Source organism: Lepisosteus oculatus, chromosome 28, assembly GCF_040954835.1.
Source record: "Lepisosteus oculatus isolate fLepOcu1 chromosome 28, fLepOcu1.hap2, whole genome shotgun sequence".
Taxonomy (NCBI): Eukaryota; Metazoa; Chordata; class Actinopteri; order Semionotiformes; family Lepisosteidae; genus Lepisosteus; species Lepisosteus oculatus.
This window is the reverse complement of record NC_090723.1, coordinates 4,538,081-4,564,304: the sequence shown is the minus strand read 5'-3', so window position 1 is coordinate 4,564,304 and position 26,224 is coordinate 4,538,081. Positions and strand designations below refer to the sequence as shown.

At 43.0% G+C, this 26,224-nt stretch overlaps 1 protein-coding gene across 3 annotated transcripts in view; it reads right to left on the bottom strand.

The window, feature by feature from the left end:
* plekhh3 (pleckstrin homology, MyTH4 and FERM domain containing H3) overlaps nucleotides 1–7,014 on the bottom strand; it is a 45,975-nt gene extending 38,961 nt beyond the window's left edge. The window contains exon 1 of one of the 3 annotated variants that reach the window (XM_015361962.2): nucleotides 6,303–7,014. In XM_015361962.2, coding sequence (XP_015217448.2) covers nucleotides 6,303–6,437 — 135 coding nt within the window. In that variant the 5' untranslated portion in view covers nucleotides 6,438–7,014. The remainder of the gene's footprint in view (nucleotides 1–6,302) is intronic. The other 2 variants (XM_015361960.2, XM_015361961.2) reach the window with 2 other exon arrangements.
* Between the last annotated feature and the right edge of the window lie 19,210 nt (nucleotides 7,015–26,224).

Genomic DNA, 26,224 nt, shown 5'->3' with positions numbered 1-26,224 from the left:
ATTTCACATGCATGTTAGTAATTAAAGTAACACCTTGACTTCCACGAGTTAAGATGTATCCTGTTGGCTTGTCAATACCATCCTGATTGCTTGTTACTTCCTGTGGGTTTTACAGAACACTTCTGGACTGAACCCAAGCATTCTTGTCAAAATAAATTGCATTTTTTGTTTAGTGTTTCTTTTCCCTGTTTTTATTTTGTTGTGATAAGTATTGTACTGTATTATTTTTTTTCCCATTTGGAATAGGGAAAAAAACAGCAAAACATACAGTGAATTGGAAAAAGCAAAGATTTTTTTGACACAGCCATTAGCCGAGTGATAGAAATCTTTGACCCATTTTTAAAACTTCTACTTTAAATGATCTGGTAAGCAAAATATCATTGTTGAGAAGAATTTTTCCCAAAGTATTTTACTGTCTCAGGCTGAACATCTGCTCATAAAACGCAGGTTTTAATCTCGCTCAGTAAATGCTATGGCCCAGAATAAAAAACTTTAAAATCCAAAGCAGCGTTGCGCTCACAAGAGCAAAACAGCAATTTCCCATCCCGACGAGGACATTCCAGAAGGAATTCAGGTCCCTGAGATGTTACTTTCAATGGTCCGCTAGGAGAACTACTGCTATCAAGTGGAACAAAGTTCTCACCACTTGAGCTGGAGTCAAGTCATCACTATTTGAGTGTTGTTTCCCAACATTTCAGGTCAAGTGCATTTCTGCTTAATACACAAAGAACAGGATAACCTTCCAGGACTACTGTGTTAACCTTGGGGACAGCTATTAGCTGTTATGTGGAAAAAAACAAGCAGACTTCCTGGATGCTCTTAAGAAAACTTAAGAGAATGGGCGAGTAGTGGGAGGTCATGCACATTAATGCCAGTGGTCAGGTTTGTTCAAATTTGCAAGTTTTACAGCCACCCAGTTTTGAATCGGCACATCGCCTTGGCTCGCAGAGCATGTGTGAGGATGGGCAGACAAGCTCCTACGACCTTCCCACATATCAGATCTCTCCATCTTTTAAAACGCCCCCAGCTCCTCGTCACCTCACTCACTGCCAGCCTGCAGACCCCCATCAAATCACAGCTTCATGGAAACGGCCTTTGCTCACCGATAACTGAAACAGCTAAGGAGGAAAAAAGAACTCGGCTCACAATATTGTAAAAGAACACGTTGCTACAAACACATATCATCGGCCAGCAAACTCCCTTGTGAGGATCACAGGTTAGGCCTCCTGTGCAGTTGGTACAGGAGTACCTATTCGATGGGTATTTGGATTCACTAGGCATCTTTGAATTGTTTTAAATGATAGCCGTTGCTACAGAAAATTTTGCAGATCATGCAGCAGTAACCTTTTGTGAAACTAGAAGAAAACACAGCTTTTGCATTGTTCTGTTAAACATCCGTGAAGTATTCTCAATGTTTCTTTGTTCCACGGTACAGTTTAATACATTGCCAGTGAAAAAGTGTTCTGTCTTTTCTGTAGTGGGGAGGGGGAACTCTGGGTTAATTCAAAGCCTTTTCAGATTCCAACTTAAAAAAAAAACTTTGTTGCAATCCCATCTTCACCCATGCTAAAAAACCCTGCAATCTTTCATGACACAAAAGCAGGATTGGCAGAAAACTGTTGATTGACGCTTAACTCCTTTAAAACACGATTACATCAACTGGAAAAGATCTACTGTTCAATCCATTGATCGCCTTCCAATAATAGATCTAAAAAATCGATAACCTAATAGCGCCTTACAGGAAAAAACACAGTGACTCAAAGCGGATTTAATTAACAATTAACTAAGGAAGGGAATGTAGACTGAATGTAGTCTCAAAATACTTTTGCAATCTGTAGTTTTTTTGTGAATGGGCCAGATTCTTAAAGAAGCAACGTTTTCTCTCTGCAGCTCCATGAATAACTCATTGCGTAGGATGGTTTTGGGACAGACTGTGCATATAAGGCCTGTCAGAGAAAAGTATCCCTGTTATGCTTGTGAATGTGAAGGACCAGCCTCACTTTGAGTCACTGATGTCACTCTCCAAAAAAACACAAGAATTCTGTATAAAACGACTTTGATTGGAGCAAACTTGGAAAATGCTTGTGGAAACAATTGGAATGTGTAGGCAAAGAGGTAGGAAATGTCATAATGGTTGGTTCTTTTTACTTCTGCTCTTCTCAAATTCCACCTCCAGAAAAAAAAAAGCTTTTAGTGTTACTTTATTTTTCTCTCTTAACCTGGCAACTGACAGAAAACAAAACACAGCGATGCCTGTCCCACAGGAGAATCGCGGTAGTGTGAAGTGTGAATCACCGAGAGTTGGGAATGTCTTGATATATCCATTCTGCGTCTCCCTTCCGGCCCGGTCTCCTGGGAAAATGAGTAACCCCAAGGAAAAGCAGGAGAAGAGCCAGTTATGACTCGAAAAAACACACACAAGGGCCAAAAACTGCGGCAGAAATTAAACTGAATGTAAATATAATGGCAACAACATTGTGTTGGGTGGATATAATTAATTTCAGATGATTCATAAGGCGTCCTTCACCAGCTCCGATTTCCAAGACGGTCACTTCTGATTTTGATTTCAAACAAGAACAAGTCTTAATCCAGCCTGGAGCATGTGAAAAAACAAGCCAAATCGAACTGGGGGAAAGATACGACCAGCATTTATTCAGATCTGATCCGAGAGCAGCTGTTGCATGAGAGAATCCATCCGTTCATTTTCTAACCACTTGTTCTGATTCAGGGAGCTGGAGCCTATCCCAGCAAGCAATGGGCTCAAGACCGGGCACAGACCGGACAGGATGCCAGTCCGTTGCAGGGTAGACACAGACACACACTCACGGCCAGGGACTACTTTCCCAGAAGCTAACCAACCTCCCAGTATGCCTCTGGACTGAGGGAGGAAGCTAAAGCACCCAGAGGTTTGTATGCAAACGCAGGGAGAAGTTACAATCTCCACACAGACAGCACCCCAGGTCTGGAATCACACCAAGAGCCCCAGCACTAGAAGGCAGCAATACCAACCACTGCATTATATATATATACAGTATAAAATCACAGAGAATGGGATTGCACATCGCTATAGAAACAATTCAATACAAACTCCTGGAATGAGAATCAAATAACTTGGCCGGACAGCTGGAAATAGAAAGGTGGCAGATCTCTCTGGCAGCGCTGGCACACAGCTCCATGGCACATTACCAGCTCCCTGATGTTTGCCAACCGTGCAGAAGCCATATACTGTAGCAGACCTGAGCGGGCTTTGAAACTTTCTGCACTTTTCTCTTAGTTTCTCATCAGCTGCAGGTTAGATGTCTTCTGCATCACTGGTTACCAGCCCTGGTCCTGAGGGACGAAAGCATTTTCTGGTTTCTGCTCCAGCACAGAGGCCTTAATCACCTGATTGATTTCACTTTTCTACAGGTTATTACATTTGCTTTCAGCTCTCAAAAGCAAGGGGGTTTGTAATGGGTATCCACTCAGATTCCCAGATTTGGGTTCTCTGCCCAAAGTTGAACTGACATGCAATTGCAGGAGGAAATTATGTGTTGAGTCAGTGTCATTCCCACCTGTTTCCGCACATCATTACATGAATAACTATGAAGAGATGTTTAGTCAGAAAATAATGGTTACTTTAGCAAGTAACACAGACCTGCTAAAAGACTTGTTTGCTGTTCGAAACAGTTCCCTTGAGGTGGGATACCTTGGAAACTCGAGACTGAATGCATAAACAAGTAAACAAAAGGTCTGAACAGTTCAATTAACGTCATCAATGAGTACTAGATGAGCTCATCTGTAGCAAAAAAATAGTGGAAACCACTGTCTTACATGAACTTGATCAACAATCTAGGAACTAGCAATCAGTAATTAGGAACTTATTGCATGCAAATCAACTTCATTTGTACCTATTTATACATCTAGATATTAGTGGAACAATTTAGGGGAGGTTTCTCACTCAAGGATACAACATCAGTGTCTCAACTAGGGATTTGAACCCACAACCTTCCATTTATGAGTCCAGAATCCTGACCGCTGCTCCGGCAGGTCTGAATCCTGCCAGTTCATCGCTTGTATCAGATATTTTTGGGTAGGAGATGTACTCTTTTTTTCAACTTTTACAGAACAAAAATCTCCAAGGCTCCTGGTCACCTTTGGCTTTGTATAGTACATTAATGCCACTGATTATAAACATTCACCCAGCTCACTGTGCTTGTGAAAGGCATAGGGTGTGTCCTATCTACCCCAATGGCAATGCCCATTTTACAAATATGACCCTATTTAGCAGGTTTTTATGGCACGTAAAACCAATCAAACTCCCAGGAGCGCAGGAAAGGGTTCACTACCACAGTCAGAGATTTACAATGTTGTCGTCACTGCAGGGAGTCAACAGTGAGTGCAGTGAACGCAGGGCAAAAAGCTAAGGGCGGTTTCACGAAGTACCGAACACTATCATATTACCACCCAACCAGTCACGCTGACCGGTTTTAATTACAGGCTGAAGGATTGCCTGTCTGACACCATCGCAGTCGCTCCTTCCCTAAGAGTCTAGGGTGGCATATCAGCGCCGAGACAGTCCCCACTGATCGCTGCCTGCCTGAGAATCGTACTCCCCAGCCATATGACACCCAGAATTACTGGCTTTTCTTCTAGAGTCCACCCTTGCCGTGACAATATTCTAAAATGCCCAAGCTTTAGAAAAGACACCCTCTTGTTTTGTTTGGCAATATGACCAGATTTGCAGATCAAGCTTATGCTGCGATCTACGAATGCTCAACATCGGGCTCTCTTCCAACACATGCCACTCTCATGACACATATAACACATCCACTCCTCTTCCACAGAGAAGACACTGGTGCTGACCGGAGTATCACTCGATTTTCCACTACAATCTCTGAATATTTTGCCCTACGACAGACTGAGGAGTGTGCTTACTGGGAGGCATTCGTACAACGGGGAATCGTCTGTTACCTGATGAATTTTTGCTCGGAAGATTTTTTGGAAACACTGAATGAGCATTCTTTAAAAAAAACTATGGTTTAAATTAAGAGGTGAACATTCTCAAGAGAGTGGAGCGAGGTTCAGCAGGCAAAAGAAAAAAAAATCTTACAATAAGGGAGAAATGATCACATTCAAACCACTGTGCATTGCTCTATTTCACACGGAAGGTGAGAGGAGTAAAATGTGCTGTGATTTGACTACAATTCCGTACTGATCAATGCACTGATTGTGATTGTGTGTACTGATCAATGAGAGTCCATGTGTTGCGTTAGAGACTACAGTATCTTTTGCAGACGCAGATGTAAAGTCTTTGCTGTGAACTGTGATCCAGTCTAACCATTTGACCCCAAATACACTCCTTATCTGGAAACATCCCTGAACTAACACTATCGTGCTCTGAACTTCTAGTCTTTGATCACTAAGACTAGTAAAGTAAACAGCATTTCAGATAGCCTACACCTTCAGCCACACAAAAATTAAGGAGTGGGGATACTGTCTAGAATGTGCGGGTTTCTCAGAGCCTCTTCCAGAATTCATTGATAACACTCAGGTTTCATCATGTACTGTATATTACACAACTATAAAGTATTCCATTCAAACCAGGTATCCGAAATACCGCAGGCAGTGTACTCAAAACTACTGTAGTTATGTGAATAATGCTCAAGGTTCCAGTGCATCATAAAAGAAAGACAAAAAGAACAGATTCGGGGAAACAGTCAAAGACAAAAACCGTGCACGACATATACCAGCTGTTTCTTAAAATATGACAAATGGGTACGGGAAAGAGGTATATTTAACTTTGTTACTATCTGTCCGTGTATATACACTAACGAGGGAAGATCTGTGCACTGTATTTATATTCTGTATGATCCTCCGGCGGCTCTATTCAATAATTAAATGACTACTTGTGGATCACAAATCTGCTAATTAGTCGTGTATGTATGCAGTCTGCACTGGCGTGCTTTCCCGGGTTTGCATGGATAAGTTACTATGCAAACTCGCTGGTTCACAGCTTGGAACACAGAAACGCGGGTGTCGCAATAGTTTCTGTGAATCATGTTGGAAGCACTCAGATGGGAGAAGCGTTAAATGGATAAACCAGATCACAGCTTGAAAGGGTGATATTCATTTGCTGTCCTGGGGGGTTCGGGCTTGACTGGATAGTAGTTCTCTCAAATAATAACAACGTCTTCCTCAAATATGGCAAGCTGGATGCGTGCGCCGTCTGATCCTGTCTTGGAAGGGAGGTGAAGATCTTCAGCTAAATGAGCCTGGAAAAGACACCGACCCGTATATTGGAAGCGAAATGAAACACTTACCCGCCCGTTGCACGTCGGTTCATCCTTTGTGCGCAACTCAAAGGACTCCTCATCCTCTTTCTCGCCATACTCCCGTCCCAATAACTTGAACCCCTGCCGACAGCACAAAAACCAGCCAACTCCTTGCAAAGGCATTCAAAAAGGGGTACCTCGGTTACTTCCACCAGTCCTTTCGGGCAGATAGCATCCACTGTCGCTCCTTGTGTGAGAGTCCAGACGCACCGGGAGAGACCGACGTCTTACATGTGAACCTGAATTCCACGGAAGTCCGATAATTGTACCATTCGCTTTCCCCAGCGTCTCCTTATAAAACCCCCTGTGCAGAAGGAGATGAAACGACGAAGGTGGACCGGGACAGCGGATTTCACGCCTTTTAAACTGTGACGCTATCACGCACAGAGTCGGTGAAAATGTATTATTTCTGCAGTTTCCTTTGGCAGCCGGCTCCTTCTTCGCCTGTCACAAATTTGCCCGAACACCTTGCCCGCGCAGTAAAGCGCAAACGAAATTAAATCCGTGCGTGCGGTAAGGTCCTGTTCCCTACTTCCTGGTGCCGAAAATAAGAGCAAGAGAAGCGAGCGACACTCCACCTTCAGACCACTGCACGCTGCCTTTAGGTGTGCGGTAGCTTCTGAGCGAACCAAGTCAGGGGGCAAAGGCGCACTGCCTGAACACAGGCTCCACCGCGCCGAGAGAGTACGCGCACGCTGGGAGGTACCGCCGGGCTGCCGGAGCCCAATGGCAGCTCACCGCCTGCCGGGGAGTGCACGCCCCGCATCGACCCCACCTCTGTCCCACAGAATGTTGCATCACATGCCCCCTGGCACACTGTCAAACTGCGGTGGAGGAGGGAAGGAGAGCGAGCCAGACGAAAGCACGACAGGCAAGTTCGCACTCCAGAGCTGTTTCTTAACCCTGCGTTGTACTCGCTGCAGGAGGACAACAACAACAACAACACACACTCACTCTTAGAGCTTTCAAAGCGACCCACACATTGTGATAAAGGCTGTCGCAGCGCCGGCTTAAGGTCGGGTGAGCTGCTATTCTGACAGTTTCCCAAACAGGGGGATCCAGCACGGAACATCTCCGGCAAAACTCTGGCCCGGGAGAGCAGTGCCTTCTCGCCACACCTGAAGCAGCGCTGGTTCGCCCTTGACATGCCCGTTAACATGATCACAACCAGCCCTTTCCTCTCCGTGCACAGCATGATGTAGAAACAGATGTAAAAAATACAGCTATAATATAAAAAGAGGATAAAGTCCCGGACCAAAATACCATAATCTTGCTTTTTCTTTTTTTGCCAAACACCAAAACATTGTTTTATAAAGCATTCCCTTCTACACTCTTGGGCTGAGTTTACAAAAATATTTTCATATAAGGTCTAAAAACTATTCGTGCCCAGATGTTATATTATGAACTTTGTATAAGAATACGCGGTTTACTAGAGGTCCTGACTCTCTGTGGTCATTAAAAATCCCAGGGGGTTTCTCGAAAAGAGTAGGGGTGTAACCCCGGCGTCCTGGCCAAATTTCCCATTGGCCCTTACCAATCATGGAGTGGAGTGTCCAGAAAAGCGCTATATAAGTGTAATTATTATTATTATTATTATTATTATTATTATTATTATTATTATTATTATTACTGTTTATTATTATTATTTACTGTATGCAGTGGTGGGGAAGGTTATTGTTACAGTGGCACAGTTACAGTGTCATGAGGTGAAGAGTGTTATTGAGATATACAGTACTGTATGTAGCTGCACAGTTATTGTGTAACGTCATACTTCACATCTTAAAAGCAGTTTCCACTAAACACCCACACAGATAACTAGTAACTGGACTGGATTATGTTTTTTTAAAATTAACTCTCCCTCAACATTAAATGTATTTCCAGGTTAATTATACGGTTACTAGACTATTCCGGTTTCGATAGTAGAAAAAAAATCATTATCTATAAATACCACTGCAATATCTATACATTTTTAAAAATGCACGTCAGTACGGAGCTTACGTACGTGGAATCTGTAACACAACGTATAAGCAAAGCCCCTGGTGGGAACATAGTCAAATCCATCAGCTCAAAGCGCTAGAAAACTTGGCATGCTACGGTTAGCTCGAAGAAACGAACCCCAGGCAGACCCCAGGGATTTCGGAGGAGCGCAGAAACCATGGAACTACGGGCCGCAGTGAACGCTAAACTCTAGCGCGCAAAATAAAGGCTAAACCCCGGTTGTGAGGTTCTGCCGGTCGTGGTTTGCGTGGTTTTCCCGTGAAATGAGAGCTGCACAGGATGTGGCTGACATGTGGGGTTTTCAAGGAAAGTTTAGGAAGGTGGACTGCAGCCCCAACTCATAATCGTTTAGGAAACAGTCATTTCCTACATAAATAAATAAAAACGATAAATACTAGACGTATGGCTTTTCTCCTTCACATTCATCTTTTTCAGCCTGCCTCTCCGCCTCCCTCTGTCCCTCTCCCCCTTAATTAACTCTTCACCTACAGGATCCTTGGTCTACCGCCAGGGGGCTGGCCTCCCGTCAAGAGGGGCGCGATAAACCTCACAATGACAGCGCTCAGTCCACCTTTTCAATGCTGTTCACTTCGTTCTTGGGTGTTGTTATTCGCCGTGAATTGGAAGTAAAATGCAGGGCTTGCCTTGCCTCTCACTGTTGCCACCCAGGTGAGGTGAATTCCTTCGGCTGTGTGTGCGGGACTGTCACAGTGATGTACCAGTCAGGCTCGGTGACGTTCCTGCTTATCTGCTCTCCTGTCCAGGCACGTCTGCTCCGCTTCTTTCTTCAGATGAGAAAAGTGTCAAAGGCGTCGGCACCAATTGCGGTGTCTCTGCGTGTGGCGACAGAAAATAAATCAGGCTAGCGATCTGTGGAGACGGTTGGTCTTGTCTTTCAACAAAGGACAACCGAAAGCACAAAATTCAATTCAAGTTACAGGGACTTGATCTCAACACTAAGCTTAAATCTTAGAATAGTGGTTGCAAATGCGGTTTGTGAATATTAAATTATTGATGCATTGCTATAAACCAGTCTATTACGGGACACACATAAATGCATGCATACAAGGGGGAGTGGTCATTATTTTAGATATCCCGGTTAATCTAGGCTGCATTTCAAAAGCCGATCACCCAGCCGAAACCCACACGTCCACGGGTGGAACATGCAAACTCCCCACGGAAGTTACTCCAGGCCAGAGGGAAACTGTCTAGTTGCAATGTCACTGCCACACCGTCCTATACGTTTTTAGAAGAGTAATAAAAATACAGTTAATCTAACTGATACTAACTTCGAAATAAGTATACGGTTGAGGCTGACTGGCGGATCCTTTTCAGAAAGGGACAGAATTCTTAGAATATTAAGACAATAGCAATGAAGCAATCAAGATGGGCTGAATGGCCTCTTTTTGTCCGTACCCTTGGTTATGTTCTTAATATAAAGGCTGCATTAGTTCTTCACATAGTTCCGATTCCATTTCCCTTCCTAAATATTCGTAAAAGCCTGTAATTTTTTCAACTTTAAGCCCCCAAATTCATGAAAGACCTATGGTTGTGGAACTTGACGCACTGCTGCGAAGCAGACATGGGCGTGGGGGAGATCTGAACTGCGTGCACCTGTCCTCTGAAAGGCTTTCAGCTTCCTCGTGCTCTGGCAGTGCCAAGTGTGTGGCTCGTCCGTGGCTGGACGTGGCAAGTCACAGAGGTCGCACCTCAGGCCCGAACAGGAGAGGAAACCTGATGAGCCAAGAGACGGGTCGGGTCACTCGGCGGATTTGCAACACCCTTCAAGTTCCAGAGGGCTATGCCAGGGTGACAGGCTCACACTGGAGGTGCCCTGATACAGAAGCTCCTGCAGCAGGGAAGGGCACTGGCTGGAGGACGCTTGCAGGTCTCATAGACAGCACTGCCAGCTCCCTCATGGGTGGCTCTCAGGTGTGGTGCATACTGGACCAGACCCACTCAAGCTTGTTAGCATTCACAGTAGCTCTCTGCTTCTTGGGAATTGTGGGAGCCCCAGTCACTAACAGCTCATGACAGACCACAGAACTGAACCGGCAGCCTCTGGACCAACAGGGACCAGCCTGATCGGTTTAAGCCAAACTTAAAAAAACAACCTGCTCGTGCCACTGAGGAGTTCTCCTTCTTTAAGTGTTCGGCCTACAGGAAGAATTGCTCTTTGAAGCAATGAATCAGACAGCTTCAATTTTCCCTTCGGGACTCGTTCTTTTGTTTTGATGGGCAGCATCTCAAAGGCTCCGCTGAATGAGTTCTTTTACAGCCGGGAACAGTATGAGCACAGTCGAGGAGGAGTGGTGGGGGAAATGCAGGAGGAAAGTCTGCTGAGCTGGTCAGCTGTGGATACAGGACTCTCTTCAGAGCCACTTTAAATTTCAAGCATTTGCATTATGTTTATGAACAATCGAGCAATAACCCCCCTAAAAAAGGTTTCACAATGATAAATGGCCCGTGCCTTGATGTGGCGACTGAGTTGAGAGTGTGTATTTCTGTTACAAAGTGCTTATCATGCCTCGGCTCTAACCCCAATCCCCTCATTTGTAACCCTTTACCACAAGTCTCCTGCTCTGACAGAGACCTGTCTGTTCTTGCCTTTGTCTCTGGATCTCACGGATTTGTTTTTTCTCCTCTCAACCAGCTCAGTCTCTTTTTAACCAGGTGAATCACAGGGGAACGGGAATGGTAAGGAACTGTATTAGACAGACCACTGGGATTGTCTCATACTCCGCAGTTGAGAGCTGGGTTTACTCTACGTTTTGTTTCGGTGGCTCAGCGTATTTAGTTGTTTTTTTCCCCCTTCAGTGTTTTATTAAAGCCAGGCTGTGTTAAACCGAGCTGGGATTTGTAGTTACAAAATTGCAGGTTTTGTAATCAAATAATTGCCCATATGTCCCAGAGAGCTCCACTACTGCTTACAGCAGTGGTCACCTTGCTGTGTGGGTCAAACACAAGCAGGACCGGGGGCGGAGGAGTTTGTATACACCAGGAAACAGCTCTGTGTTTTCCATGTCTATTGGCAATCTTTTTCTTCTGCCGGGAATCGCTGTTTTGTCATGAGAACCGGAACGTCAGTGCAGAATGTGAAACTTTTCCATCCACTGAAATGTTACTGATTTAAGCACTGGAGTTAGGATAAAAGTCGTATACCAACCTATAATGTGAGTTGATGAATTAAAATCCACACTATCTAGACCACAGGTTCAAATCCAGGATATGCCATTTGCTGCAGCAGATAGGGGTCCCCAGAGAGATTGCTAAAACCCACTACACACTGCAAGATGCGATTCATTGACACTGACAGCAAAGGAAACGTGAAGCAGTAACATCACAAAATATGAAACGTTTGAACATCGCATGCCATTTGAAATTAATCAGTCCTTCCTTTAAAAATGTATCTCAAGGCATCATACAAAAGTGACTGAAAAACTGTAATTTGCCCTGGGTGTTGATGTTCAAAGTAGGGAGCTGCGTCAGCATGCGTAGGCTGCAAAGGAACAGGTAAAGGTTTATTCCGTGCTGAAAGGAAAAGAAACATGACGTTTGGGCTGTGGAGCCTTCTTCAGGTGTGTCTAAAGAGAAATGTTGTGTATCTTTTCTTTTCAGCACAGAATAAACCTGCTCATGTGTGACAATGAGACTTTTATCTATCCCCATGCCACTGAGTTCAACAGTAACTTTTTAAAGTAAAATGTTTAATTTCACAGCCAACATATTCCCTTTACAAAGGAAAAGAGAAAATCGTTTGTAGGGGATTAATTTTATCTGGCCAAGGTGCTGCCCATCATCTCCTGATGATTTTCAAGGGCAGGTTCTGACTGAAGAGTGAGCCCGCAGGACACTCTTAAATAAAAGAAATCTGGCTCATTGGGCAAGTTGTGGCAGTGAACTGAATTTGATAAATTCCCTGTTAGATACATTTATTAGCATGCCATTTTGCGAAACAAAAGCAAGAATGTTGCCTATTAAACTGAAAGGTATTAAGACATATTAAAGTATCAGGATTCTGGGAGAATTTATAGAGCCACACAATACCAAAATACCATTATGGTTACTCAGAAAGACTTCAGTCCTAACAAATAGTACCAGTGGACTGCAGTTTTTACTGTTGACACTACAGTCATGCCTGCAAAGTCACGTCAGCACTTGTGTTTCCAGGCTTTCAGTGTACCCAAAAGATGTTACGGCCCAGTGTTTGTAATAAAAGATGAGTTTTAACGCCCTGATGAATACTATTTCCTGAAGAACTTAACTCACCTGGCTTATTTCCTGGATGAACACACCCCTTTGCAAGCACGTGTTGCATCTCTGTGCACAGGCCGGGACTCGAATGATCAATCCTAGAAGCAGGAATATTATCCTGGAAATGAAGGGAATACTGTGGAATTTGAACACCCGTCGCTATGTGATGGCTTGTTTCACAATAAACAAATTGATCAAGAAAACAGCAGAATTCAAATTTGAAGTCACAGACTGACATGAAAATGGACTAATTGGCAACACAGTTGGGCACAGAATTCTGGGACTAGATCTGAGCTCTCCAGGGCCTTTATCAAGTGTGCCTCCAGGAACATTATTGCCAAAGGACTGAGACTGTACATGCAGTGAAGCCATAGAGTAGCAGGCATTTATATTGTTATTTAACAGACATTCAGAAGGAGATCAAGTTACAGTGTCGCACTTCAACTCCCCCACATATAAACACAATGCTGCACACATTGTTTCTAGCTCCCTCCACCCCATCTTCACTCTTGCAGCTGCCTCCCTGGCTCATTCCTCATAAGTGAGAGGGGGTTGTGTCATCACAGTCATTTCCTCAACCAGGCAAGTTAATGCCAAAGTGTTAAGCACAGTATTTCTTTATAGTCCTTGGTTCATTTTGTCATTATAACAATTTGACTGCACTACTGAAATATCTGCTTGCTGTAGGCGGGTTTGTTCTGGGGCTGCTTTGTGTGAGAAGCGTGGCTAGGGTGTGGTTAAGGGATGTGTGAGTAAGGAATCCCAGATGAGGCAGATCGTTGTTCCACGAAATGTCATGGGCTCTGTACAGATCTAATGCTCTTACTCCAAGTAGTTTATTGGTGAACCCCTAATGGCAAAATCTGAAATTATATGGACATTTTCAATGCTGATCTGTGCATATACTGTAAATTGTAATTAAAATAGTGGCCTGAGCTGGAGATTGTGAGGTCACAGAACTCACATTTACAAATCTGAGCACCCCAAGCGATGACTGAATCATTAGTGATCACTCTTTTACAGTGGGAACTTAAATGCATATTACAATACTGGGTTAAAAAAACTGAGATATGTGCGAGAACCATTTCATTGATATTTTGAAAATAGTGTTTCTCAGCGCAAAGCTCTTTTCCCCTCCAAAAGATTCTCGAAACAACCTGACCTGAAGGTAACGACCCATTGTAACCAATATCTGTTAAGAGTATTGTAGTGTTTGGAAAATCTGGGCTTTCTGTGCCTCCTGTAACAGATTAAATACCTCAATGAGAAGCAGATGAAGTCTTGTTTGTGCAAAGAACTTCAAAACTTGACTCTGTCACACAGAAAGGTCAGTGCTGCTGGAAGGGTGGAGCGTTTCTGTAATGCTTTACCCCGTAGATGAGTGATGAACACACAATCAGAATTTCCAATGGCAAGAATAACTCACCATTTTTCAATCCGGTGATATTTTGCTTTGCTGTTTTCTTTTATTTCTTTCCAAAACAAACAACCTCTCTACTGGAAATGTCACGCAGGGGTAAGGCTTATTTACTTAACTTTTACCCAACTACTTCTTGGTCTTGCAGCCCAACTGAATGAGCAAATGGTGCTGCCTGTCAAGTCCAATCAGTCATACAGTACAAGAGTAGAAACAAAGAGCTCTTGCCAGACTGGTCACGCGTGAGAAGTATCTCACTGCAGGAACACACTGTAAAAAAAAATCAAATCATATGCCCTTAGTTGTGCTGTGAATAGAACTCTTTTCCAATTTCCATGATGTGAGGCACATTTGTACATTTTTAACAAACCATCTAATTTTTCTGCTCATTTGCATTCTGGCTCGCTCTGGTGAAAGTGAGTTGGACACCTCAGGGCGGAGTCCGTGTCGTGTTGGAGACAGACACAGATCCCCATGCTTCTGCACGTACAGGACAGGTTCTTATTCCTGAGCACCGAAAAGGAAACAAGGGGATTCCTCTCCATAGTCTATCCGGGAAAGCCTAGTCATTCCAGTAATCCATTTACTTCCTTTCCCTCTGTTCCACTTCCGAGCAGACTGTGAAGGTGTATTGAGTGGGTAGAGGAGAGTGGAACCAAGAGCTGCTGAACCAGAGAGAGAGGCTTTGGCATTAAGCTCTAGCCAAGTCCCCATTGAACCTCGACCTTCCCAACATCCTTAGGAGGTTAAAGGATGGTGATGCTTTATCATTCATTTATTTAGCACTCCGTAACTGACTTACACTAATCACAGTTTGTATAATCAAGCATTACAATCGATTAGAGAGCTGCAACCATGTTACAGAGTGCAGGTATAGAGAGGGTTATTGGAAGCAGGTTTTACACCCTTATAAATACAGAAAATATAGCATATTCAACATATTATACCCTGGTCTCTTCCAACGACTATTCAAATTCCCAGACTCAAGGGCCAGCCTTTAGGTCTGTTGTTTTCTGTGCACATCCGCTGGGAACTTCCAGATCAAAAAGTTTTTTTTTTTAAAACTCAAGTTCTGAACACACACAATATGTTGGGGCACTGGCAGATGGGGACAACCTCGGTAACCTTCTTGGTCAGAAGGAGGTAAGAGGACTCCATTCTGATAGAGCTGTACTGTTTCCATGGAATCCAATAAGACACGTCTGTGCTGGAGTGCTGGAAAAACGTTTTTACTAGAGGATCTCTGGGCTGTCTTCACTTGCTGAGAGGAGGACAGTGATGGGGGGGGGGCACTTCCTACACAACATAGTAGTGATTTCCTATGTGTCTGCTCTGCGGAGGAGGTCGACAATTCCTGCCTAACCCCCATGTCCGCTCCCTCTCCACAGCTGCCTGATCGCTATGATATTCCCGAACAATAGGCAGGGGACCCAGCTTACAGGAACAGATGTTTTATTTTTAGAGTTCAAGAGACCCACATGAGTTAGGGAGAAGGAGGAAAAAAATCTCTTTTTTTTCTATATATGGTCAGGAAGGGCAGTGTTTGAAAGAAGGCATATGGTTATTATTACACTAATAGATTTTCAGAATTTATACCTTAAATAAAGATAAAAGTGCAAATGATTTGTTTGCTGTAACAGGACAGCTTCTTCCAAGATATACAGACCTGTGCAGAAGTGAACAATTACTGGCTTCTAACTTGCACAACTCTCTGCTGGAAAAATACAACTAGTGCACGAATGTTTCAGAAAACTTGATACACTGTGTGTACTTGGAGAGGTTGTGGTATTTGAGGTTTTCTGCTGAAAGCACACTGAAATCTGGAAAATGTTCCCTTGCAGATCTTAAAGAGACAGGTTTCTCTCTAGTTTGGTCTGCAGTATTCACAATCACATCAGTGCATGCACTGCTAGTTCACAACAACACAGACTGGTGAAACTGGGTGAGGTATTGTTAATTTGGGATTAAATATCTTGATGCGATTAATAATGACACAAGAGGTCTAGGAGTTTGTATGTTTGTATGCTCCAGCTTCCTCCCACAGTCCAAAGACATCGTGGTAGGTTAATTGGCTTCTGGGAAAACTGACCTTGGTTGAGTGTGTCTGTGTCTATTTGGCCTGTGATGGACTGGCGTCCTGTCCAGGGCGTATCTTGCCTTGCACCTGTTGTTTGCCAGGTTAGGATCTGGCTTCCACAGTGATCCTGTACTGGATAAAGTGGTTTAGAAAGTTAATTGATGGATGTGACAGGTGAGAAGCATCAAACAGTTTATCTGAACAAAATCCATTTTTCACAGCAAAAAATATATGAACATGTACAACTGGAGTTTTAAATAGAAGTTCAGAAGGAGATCAAACCCTAGTATCACCCATTTCTGCCTACCTACATATAAAAACCATACTTTTTGCATGTTTCATTTTCAGTACAAGCACTGATAAGGAGACTTTTCATTAGATGACATGTATCTGTTTTGCAATTGATTTTGCAACAGTTAGTACATGTTTTGAGCAATATAGTTCCGATATTTGTGCTGACTGTTCTGAAAATGTTAACAAGGTTTCTAGAAGCATTCAAGCAAATGAGAAAAACTGTTCCTCCATGTAAATGTATAGGGTTCCAGTGAAGCAGAATTTCCTCTTTAAGATCTAGACCAAACTAGAGTTCTTCTTTTTCAGTTGCAGTTTTATTTTAGTTGTGCAGAGTGTAACAGGAGATGATGAGATGATGTTCTTCTGGGACAGGACTGCTTTCGCCCATGCCAGCTAGTTGCTAGCTGTGTGTTAGTGCGAGAGGGTGTGTGTATGCGTGAGTATTTTCTGAGAGAGTGTGTTTGTGTGTGAGAAAGGGAGGTTGTGCGATTGTGTGACGGAGAGTGCTTGTGTATAATAAAGTGTGTGTTTTTGTGAGAAAAAGAGTGTGTGCATTTGTGTGTGTGAGAAAGAGTATGTGTGTGTGTGCTGAAGGAACTTCTCTACAGTATATATCAATGGCAAATGGTGGCCTGGGCTGTTGTCATGGACTGGAAACAGCACATAACGGACATCCTCTCCAGACTCCTGTCCTCAGCTCTATTATGATATTTCCAGTCTTCCCCTAGTCTGCCTCCTGTTTGCTCCAATACATATGAAATATAGATCTGCAAAGAAATACAATGCCCAGCCAGTTTACAAACACTGTAAACACGACCCTTGGGGCAACACACTAACATAATAATACAGGGAACATCATATTAACACAACAACCTTTACTTTCATATCTTATTCCATGACTTCTCTATCAGTGGGATCAAATGTTAAAAAAAAAATGCTAAAATGATTACACATGATTCAACACATACCAATTTCAGATGCATTTCATACAATATTTTTTTAATCTAAAATAAAATTGTAAAAAAACTTAAATCTAACAAACAGCCAGCAGCCATATCACCCTGCAACTGGCAGCCCACTGAAGCTCAGCAGGGGTGTGCCTGGTCAGTATCTGCATGGGAGACCTCGTGGGAAAACTAAGGTTGTGACTAGAAATGGTGTGAGTGGGGCCAGTAGGGGGCGCTCACCCTGCAGTCTATATGGGTCCTAATGCCCCAGTATAGTGACAGGGACACTATACTGTAAAAAGGTCCAATCCTTTGGATGAGACATACTGTAAAACCAAGGTCCTGACTCTCGGTGGTCAAATTCCAGGGAGTTTCTCAAACAGATCAGAGGTGTTACCCTGGTGTCCTGGCCAAATTTCCCATTGACCTTTGCCAATCATGGCCTCCTAATAATCTCCCTCTATGAACTGGCTTCATCACTTAGTTCTTCCCCTCACTGAGAGCTGGTGTGTGGGGAGCGTACTGGTGCTCTTTGGCTGCCGTCGCATCAATCGTTCATTCAATACAGGTTTGTGGGGGAGCCAGAGCCTATTCCAGGAAGCAATGGGCTCAAGGTTGGATACACTCTGGATGGGACACCAGTCCATCGCAGGTCACATACAGACACAAACACGCACATACTCACACCAGGGTCAGGGTCAGGGTCAGTTCAGGGTCAGAAGCCAGTTAACCTGCCAGTATGTCTTTGGACTGTGGGAGGAAAGCAGAGCACCCAGAGAAAACCCAGGTCAACATGGGGAGCACATGGAAACTCTACACAGACAGGACCCCAAGAATTGAACCCAGGGCCCCAGCACTGCAAGGCAGCAATGCTTAAAACTGCACCACCATGATGCCCGTATTTTAACCCATAGCAATAAAACAGTTTGATTAATATTAAGATTAACTCATATAGGGAGAGTTCACAGGCCTTAGACAAAAGAATTTGGTATTTGCAACATTCGCAGAAGTTTATACAACTGAATGTTTAAAGTTTCTGTCTGAAGATAATGCACTAGTGCTCCTTTAAATAATGCCTTCAAAAGAGCAGAACTATTATTTTAACCTTAGGCATGACAATCTGGCTAATGCTATTCAGTCTCTTACAGATGCAGCATTACCCAGCCTGTGGTTAAGTGCAATGTGAATGAGGTTTTTACTTTAGCCGTTGTTCGTACAACCTGAGGTTTGTGTCACCTAAATACTCCCCCCTCCCTCCACACCCACACACCGTGGAGTGTGGAGGTTGCATGAGTGACTCGAGGAAGGCCTTCCATCCCGATGCAACAGGAAAATGAAAGAGAAGAAACAAATCCATTGAAGTCTTTACACCACCAGCACCTCAGCAAAGTTTACTATCATTTCAAATTGGGTTCAAAGTGAACTGTTATGAAGTGAAACCAAAGACTACACTGCAATCCAAACGTCTGCTCTTTATTCTTTCACCAGCCCCCAAGGGTGTGTGTCCTACATTCTGGGATTATAGTAAGTGTCATAATGTTTAGTAGCCCTTTAAGATTGTGGCTGGCACGCTGTAATCCTATCTCCCACTAGACAGTGTGTGAATGTTTCTGTATCTGCTCTGACTCCAAGCAGTCGGTAATACGCAGTCACCCATCCCCTGCACAAGGCTTAGTTTTCGTCAGTGCTCTGGTTTCTTAAATCTCCCCCTGTCATCACAACCGGCATGCATACATCACACAAAGTGCTTCTCTGGGAAACAGCTCAGACGCACTGCAGAGCAGCCTGATTCATTCGAAATTTTACAAGTTGTGGTCTGTTGTATAAAGTGAGACCAGGTGCTGGATGCTTCATTCTTTATTACCTTGAGAAGATTTGCACAGACAGACATGCACAATGCTACATGATATTAAATGTGTGTCTTTTAAGCTGCAATAGTACAATCAGTGCTGTTAAAAAAGAGAAATTAATCAAGCTGCTATACAAAGCAATTTGCTATACTTGTAATTTTTTTGCTTATATTGCTTATATTATATTACTTGTGTGATATTGACATGGGTTGAATTCTAACCTTTTTTCTATGCCTCTGCAGACTACACAACATTACAATAATTGTTTTTACAATTTGGCAATTGTGTTGGAGCTATGTCACCTTGGATAAAGGGAAAAATAAACAAATTAATAATTAATCTGCAAGCAATAAATCATTAATTCACCTAATTACTTTTTTCCAGCCATGTTAAGAGGAATCCTATTGCGGTTACCATCTTGCAGGATTTAACAGTATCTTTAGAATTATCACATGATTATAATTCAGAAACTCCACTCTCGCAGATGTGGCCTTATCAGTCCTGCTACTGTTTAACTTGGCATTGTGGGATTGGGCAGCAGTGCCTTTCAGTCACAGCTCCACATGCTGCGAACTATTAATGACTGCATCAGAGCAAAGATCAGCTGCTCCCGGGTGTGAAAGCCAGGTTATTCAATAACTGGCCCCAAAGTGCAGTAAGTTAAAGTACAGTCTCAATCAGCAGCATTATCCTCACTCCCGTTGGCATTATTCAGAGATCATTTACCACATTTGCACTTTTTTATTGTGAAAGCATCACTGAATGTCGCCAAACTCCAGCTGTGCTAGTGCAATCTTGCTTTTCCAGGAAGGAAGGAGAATGTCAGTCATATTTTGATCATTTGCGCTGCATTTTTGTTGAAAGTTTTGGTTTGCGTGAGGGAAATCTTGACTTTAATTAATGCCTGAATTCAAAGGCTGTTACTTTTTCTTTAATGCAAGTTAGAAATGGAAGCAAAAAGTAAAAAGGCAGGTGGTGCTACTCATCTTTGAAAACACAGTTTAGTTGTGTGGGTGTGACAAAGGGCTGTGCTAGGCCCTTCTTGCATGGTCTTTGTGGTCTGTCACAGGACATTTGTGCATAGTTTTTTTTAAGTATCTATTGCTGTGTTATTTCTGTATTATTGTATTTTGTTGTCTTACCTGTTGTGGATCCACAGTGTTCTCTTGCACCTGTCTGTTCCACCATCTTGTATCAGATTACAGAGCCTGTTACTTGCCCCTTAAAATGGAGGTTCACCTGTCCATCAGGAGGACTAGGGGTGGGGCTTATAGTATATGACATGGCTTACGTGGGGTATTGGTTGTTAAGTTTTGTTTTGTCCTGCTGTTTTTTTGGTTGCACTTTTTGGGGTCCCTTATTAAATCTGCATTTATGTTGTTTCCTTTACTTGGTGTTGCAGTGTGTTTTGGGCTGATTACTCATGCGTTATATACCATGCTGCTATTTTAGAGATTTACATTCCTTAGGGCTGCAGTTAGCATTACACTGTAGTGTTTTAAAAACACAACTTGCACCTCTGGAGTCAGTACAGAGGGCTTTGCTGCTGTTGCATCACTGGGTTGCTCCCATTGAAAGCAATCTGATAGTCTTTTCTGTCATTGATATATTGCGACACATTGAAATAATTAGCATATTTGACTATTCAATTTACAGATATGAGGACACAGGAAACCTTGTTCTCAATTGAGCTGTAATTGCGACAGATAAACTAGACGCTATTGGACTTAAGTCCAAGCATGTGCACTGTGAAAAAGCTTGTTTCTGACAAAGCAAAACTGATATTTCCTCAGTGGGTCATGTTACAACATGAGATGGTTCTTTATATCGTCAATTTTCAAACTGCTTTGTCCAATCTGGGGCCGCAGGGGAACGAGAGCCTGTTGTCAATGCAATGGGTGCACATGAGGAGAACATACAAACTCCATGCAGACAGCACCCTAGGAACTGAACCAAGCGTTCAGCACTGCAAGAGCAATGCCAACCACTGCATCACTGTGCCACCCACATCTGGTATCTTCTGACCTGGAATTCAATCGTGAAAAAGTGTTTCATGATGTCCAATTAAAAAAAAAGAATCGAATTCTTTCACCCATCGGGCATGAGAACGACTGCTCCTTCTTGGATGCAGCGGATTACATGCATGAGGGTCTCGGGAACACACTGGGGGATCTGGAAGAAGCTTCTTCCCTAGGAGACTGGATCGGGACGAATGTTACAGTCTGGGCAAAGCAAACATTTGCCCTGTATCCAAAGTAGTCAGGCTTTTTGGCCTCCTTTTATTTTAAACCTTCTAGTCCTCCCATGTGTCACTGACCTCCAGAGGCAATTTCCGCCTGGATTGATGTCTCCAGTATAGATACAGTATATCAGTAAGACAGTGTCATAAGTATAGATAGATCAGTAAGTATAGACAGTAGAGGTCTGGTTTAGGGTTTAAATTGACACCCACCTCCCTTTTAAGAGGAAAAGCAACACCCAAGAGTTAAATGCTTAGTTGAGCAGGAAGGCTTGGAACCCCCTGCAGAGTGAGGAGTGACCCAGGTGGAGGCAGACCGGGGGAGGGCTGGAAAAGTTATTGTTGTTGTTTTTTTTACTGTAGGGAAGGACATCTGGAATGATCTCACAAGTGAAGAGTGAACTTGCCTGCAACACAATTTCTAACGTTGAATAAGAAATTCCAGAATGTGGCTGGCTGACTTATGAAAAATAAATCGTAACTAAATGTAATGCATTACAAAGAACTGCAAGGAATTCTAACCAAAAAAAAACCCCGAAAGGCAGGATGGCTTTCATTTGCGCTTTATGGCGCACAAGACAAATTTCCTGGCAAAAAAAAAAACAACCTTGTCGTTTCATCGGAGGGCTTGGCGGATCACCCTGGATATTTGAAAAAGATGTTTATTCACGCTGCCACATAGGGTTAGGCTCGTAAAAGTCACAGGGGGAAAGAGGAAGCCAATACATGGGTGAAATTCGCGAAGTAATTATCGCTGTGTGCATCCAGACAGATACTCCAAACATGACGACCTGATGACAGCAAAGACAAAGCAAAGAAGTAATGATGTGTGAGGGAGAAGAAACAGCCTCCACCAGGAAACAGCCAGAGCCCACTCTCATGTCACTGAAAGGTACTTGCACTTTAAAGACAGACTGAGAGAATGTAGGTTCCCGCAGTTCAAGAGCAGTCTGTCCCTCTGGCTATATTTAGATCTAAAACACAACATAAATCTCCCCTCAGAATCAGACTGGATCTGGTTACTTATTTCTGTGCTGGATGCAGAGTGTGATTGCCAACAGTTACAAACTAGATGCATAATATTAATTAAACCCCCCTTCAAGGGAGAGGGGATATGTATTCTGAGAATTTTCTCTCAGTACAAATGACCTGAATTGTTTAACCATTCTCAGTTAACAGAAAAATCCATAAAAACATAACCTGTAAATTTGTTCTGGGCATCTGTTGTTCTATGTGGAGCTTAGGCTTCAAAATAGGGAGGCTAACTAGTTTGTCAATTAATTACGAAGTTTCTGCCTTATTTTGGAAAGAAGTTTACTAGCTTGGCTCTCGGTGCTTTTTAAAAAAACATAAACAAAGCTGTGAATAAGCTGAGCACTTTGCTCTCAAGCTATGTCATAAACACTGACTTTCAGTAAGAAAAACAGGCTTTGATTTTAAGAAAACACAAAGAAAAGATCAAGGCTTCCTAAAAGCTCGCTTGTTGTTCCTATGTTTAGGAAAAAAAAATGAAAGTTTTGATAGTGCTATACTAGTAGTGTTGAGTTTGACAGAACCTTCCAGAAATACATCCAGCTAAACTTGTGAAAAAAAAACTAATATTATTTTAAGATTAAACAAACCTATATTTTCTTCACCAAACAAGGACTTTTATTTACAATTAAATTGCAAAGGTGTCGTTCAACATCCCAAATAAACCCTTGTGCCAATAACAGCAAAGTTCAAAGTATCTAAACTTTTGTTTGTGCTTCTTGCATTTCAATCCTATTATCAAACAAGGATTAAAAACCATGTGTTCTGTACCCATTCAGGGTTGCGTCCGTCTGAATGCCCAACAGAGATGAGGCTCGATGGACTGACGTTGGTAAAAAACCCGAACCATATGGTGGAAGGCAGCCATCTCACAACCTTCTTACTGTGAGAAAAAAGAAACTTTTGGACCTAGCCAGTTCTGTTGCATAACTTGTTTCTTTTTTCACAGTAAAAATCTGTGTTTGCCAATGCGATTCCGGGCCACACTTCAGCCAAAATAAGAGCTGGAGAGCCTCACAGCTTCTCTGATCTCTCCAGTTAACACCCTTCAGAGACTACACAAGACCATATGAATGTCGCAAAAGGAGCGCCAAGCATTTGGCCCCTTCCTGCTTGTTTGTTTGCTAGTTGCTTGCTGATCTGAGGACCTAGTTCTCTGTTGAAGGCTCTCAGGGAAAGGGCTTCAATGCCTTGGTTTCCCAGCTTGTTCCAGACACCCACCACCTTCTCCTCATTTTGAATACTTGGATCAAGTCCTGTCTCAACCTCTGCTCTGCTCCAGACTGAAGTGAGGTGGCTCCTTTTAAACCTGGGTGTCACGAAGTGTTCCTTCGGGACCCTATGCAGACAGCACAATCCGGAGAGGAGTGAGGAAAACACGGGGGGAAAAAGCATGCAAAAGGGCTGGGAGGAAAACTTATTCCGGAGAAGGGTCGGGGGAATAAAAAGGGGGTCACGGGACCAGATGCTCCAGTCCCGGACCCAGAAGGTCAGGACGCCGTTGTGAAGCTGATGCCATCGAGTCGCTTGTGGACTCACTGGAAGGCAGCTTCTGGGTGTCCATCTTCCAAAGCTGAGCCCAGATTGGCAGGAACATCTGGCTTTTATAGGATGGGGGGCAGGAACAGGAGGCAGGTGCAGGAGATAAACACTAAACAAGGAAGGGCTGGAGCGTCCTTAAGAGGGGTTTACGAGCGTGACACTGGGATTATCCTGCTTGCTCAGGGCTACTCTCTTAGCACACAGGAGGCCCACCTGGGCTGTCAGTGTAGACACTAGTTGTTTTTGTCTTGTTTTGTGTTGGGGTGGGATGCTTCTCTCATCCCAGTGAGGTGTCATCTGTGTTTTGGAGTGCGCTGGGAGGGGGGTTCCACCTGTGCCACCTGGTTTCTCGGGGGTCAGCGTCTTGCGAAAAGGGACCAGGTGACTTTGCTTTGATGTAACAGCTGATAAAGCAGCATTTTATTACCTTTGCCACTTTTGTTCCCTGGCGTTTCACGTGCACAGACTCGCAAAATAAGAGCTCCATCTTGCTGGGGTGAGAGATGCTACAGAAAGAAAACTCAGGACAGGCCTGAGAGAAGAAAAGTGTCCTTTCAACGGGAAAAGAAAAACCTCCAGCCCCAGACCTGTCCACCTTTGGTTGAATTAGATTAGTTCATTCTTGTTTTGTGTGTGAGTGGATATAATTTCCACTATACCAAGAGTGTAATTAATAGGAAAGGAAAAATTAGAAATTGCTTGGCTTGTTTCCATTATTATTTTTGGTATTATTACACCATTATGGCATTATTTTGACATGATTACACTAAGGCAGTGGTTCCCAACCAGGGGTTCGTGAGATTGTGATGGAAACATCAATGTCAAATTAAATAGTCCTATTAATAAATAAAAATGTAATAATAAGAATAAGAAAAACAGTAGTAATATTAATATTTTACAAAGTGAAAAGAATCATGTTAAGAGGGTTGCTGTAGCATTTATCTACATTTATTGAAAAGTTTGATTTAGTTAAAATCTCAAGGGAGTCCTTCAGGCAAATAATTTAGGTTGAAGGGGTTCAGCTGACAAAAAAAACCTTGGGAATCCCCGCACTAAGGGAACATTATAGACCATTAAGACATGTTTGCCTCTATCAAACCTGTATCCTTTAAAACCAGAGCATTTCTGAGTGGATCTCATTTATTTTTTATGTGTAAAGGTATACTCAATGAATAGACAGGTAGTGAAAAATGTCACATTTCATTTTCCATTCCATGCTGCAATGTGCCAGTTCAGGCTTCTTCAGAGGTAACAGGCCCGTCAACAAATCCTTAGCTCTGGCCTAGTTGGTTGCCAGGTTACACCAATTCCAAAAGCAACAGGCTTCTAGGAACAAGGCTGAAAACACAGCTGTGAGGTTCAATTATTACCCTCAGCTCTGGCGGAGCAAATCAATAAAGACCTGATAAACGAGTCTGATAAATGCTGTGTATGGTCACTATGGCAAAATATCAGTAGTTTGTATTAAATGTTTACACTACACTATGGATGTTTTTGTAGACATGGTTTCAAATACTTTGCACCACACATTACTATATATTTTTAACTTCGCTGGATTTCACTACACTTTACTCATGATTTACAACGTTCTGGCTCAGAAAATCTTTACACGGCTTTATAGCTTTAATGTTTTGTGATCCACACTAATTCAGTTTTTGAGACAACAGACAGGTCTAAATACCTTTTCATCACATAGCTCTATTGTGGGACCGGTGTAAAAAAAATAAAGCCACTGGCTTGTTTTTAAAAACACTAAAGACAACAATAACTCAGACACCACCTAGTCATCTGATACTAATCCTTCTACAGAACTACAGACGCGTGTGTGGGGTTGATTGTGTCTGAATCGATGACAGCTGAAAGATTATCCATTGCAGAATCATATAGCTCTCTGAGACACAGAAAATAAGGACACATTATAAGACGCAGCGAAAGAAAAGCAGCACACAGACTAAACACCTGAGCTCGTGAGATTCTCAAGCTTGTGGGCCTGGCTCGGGCTGAGAGCTGTCAACTGTGTTTTAAGAGGCCACAACAACAGAAGGCTCTTCAAGGCAGCAACAGCTGTGGATGTTTTAAATAAGAAAGAGCTGCACCATCTTTGGGGAGCTGTCAGTGCACATCATTGCTGGCTGATTTAAGGCATCTCCGATGTCTCTCTGCTTAAGACAGCCCTGTCAAAAGACACTTTGTTTTACCATGCAAATGCAACTGGAGGTGGACTAGATAAAAATGACAGCGCCACAGTAATGATGCGTCT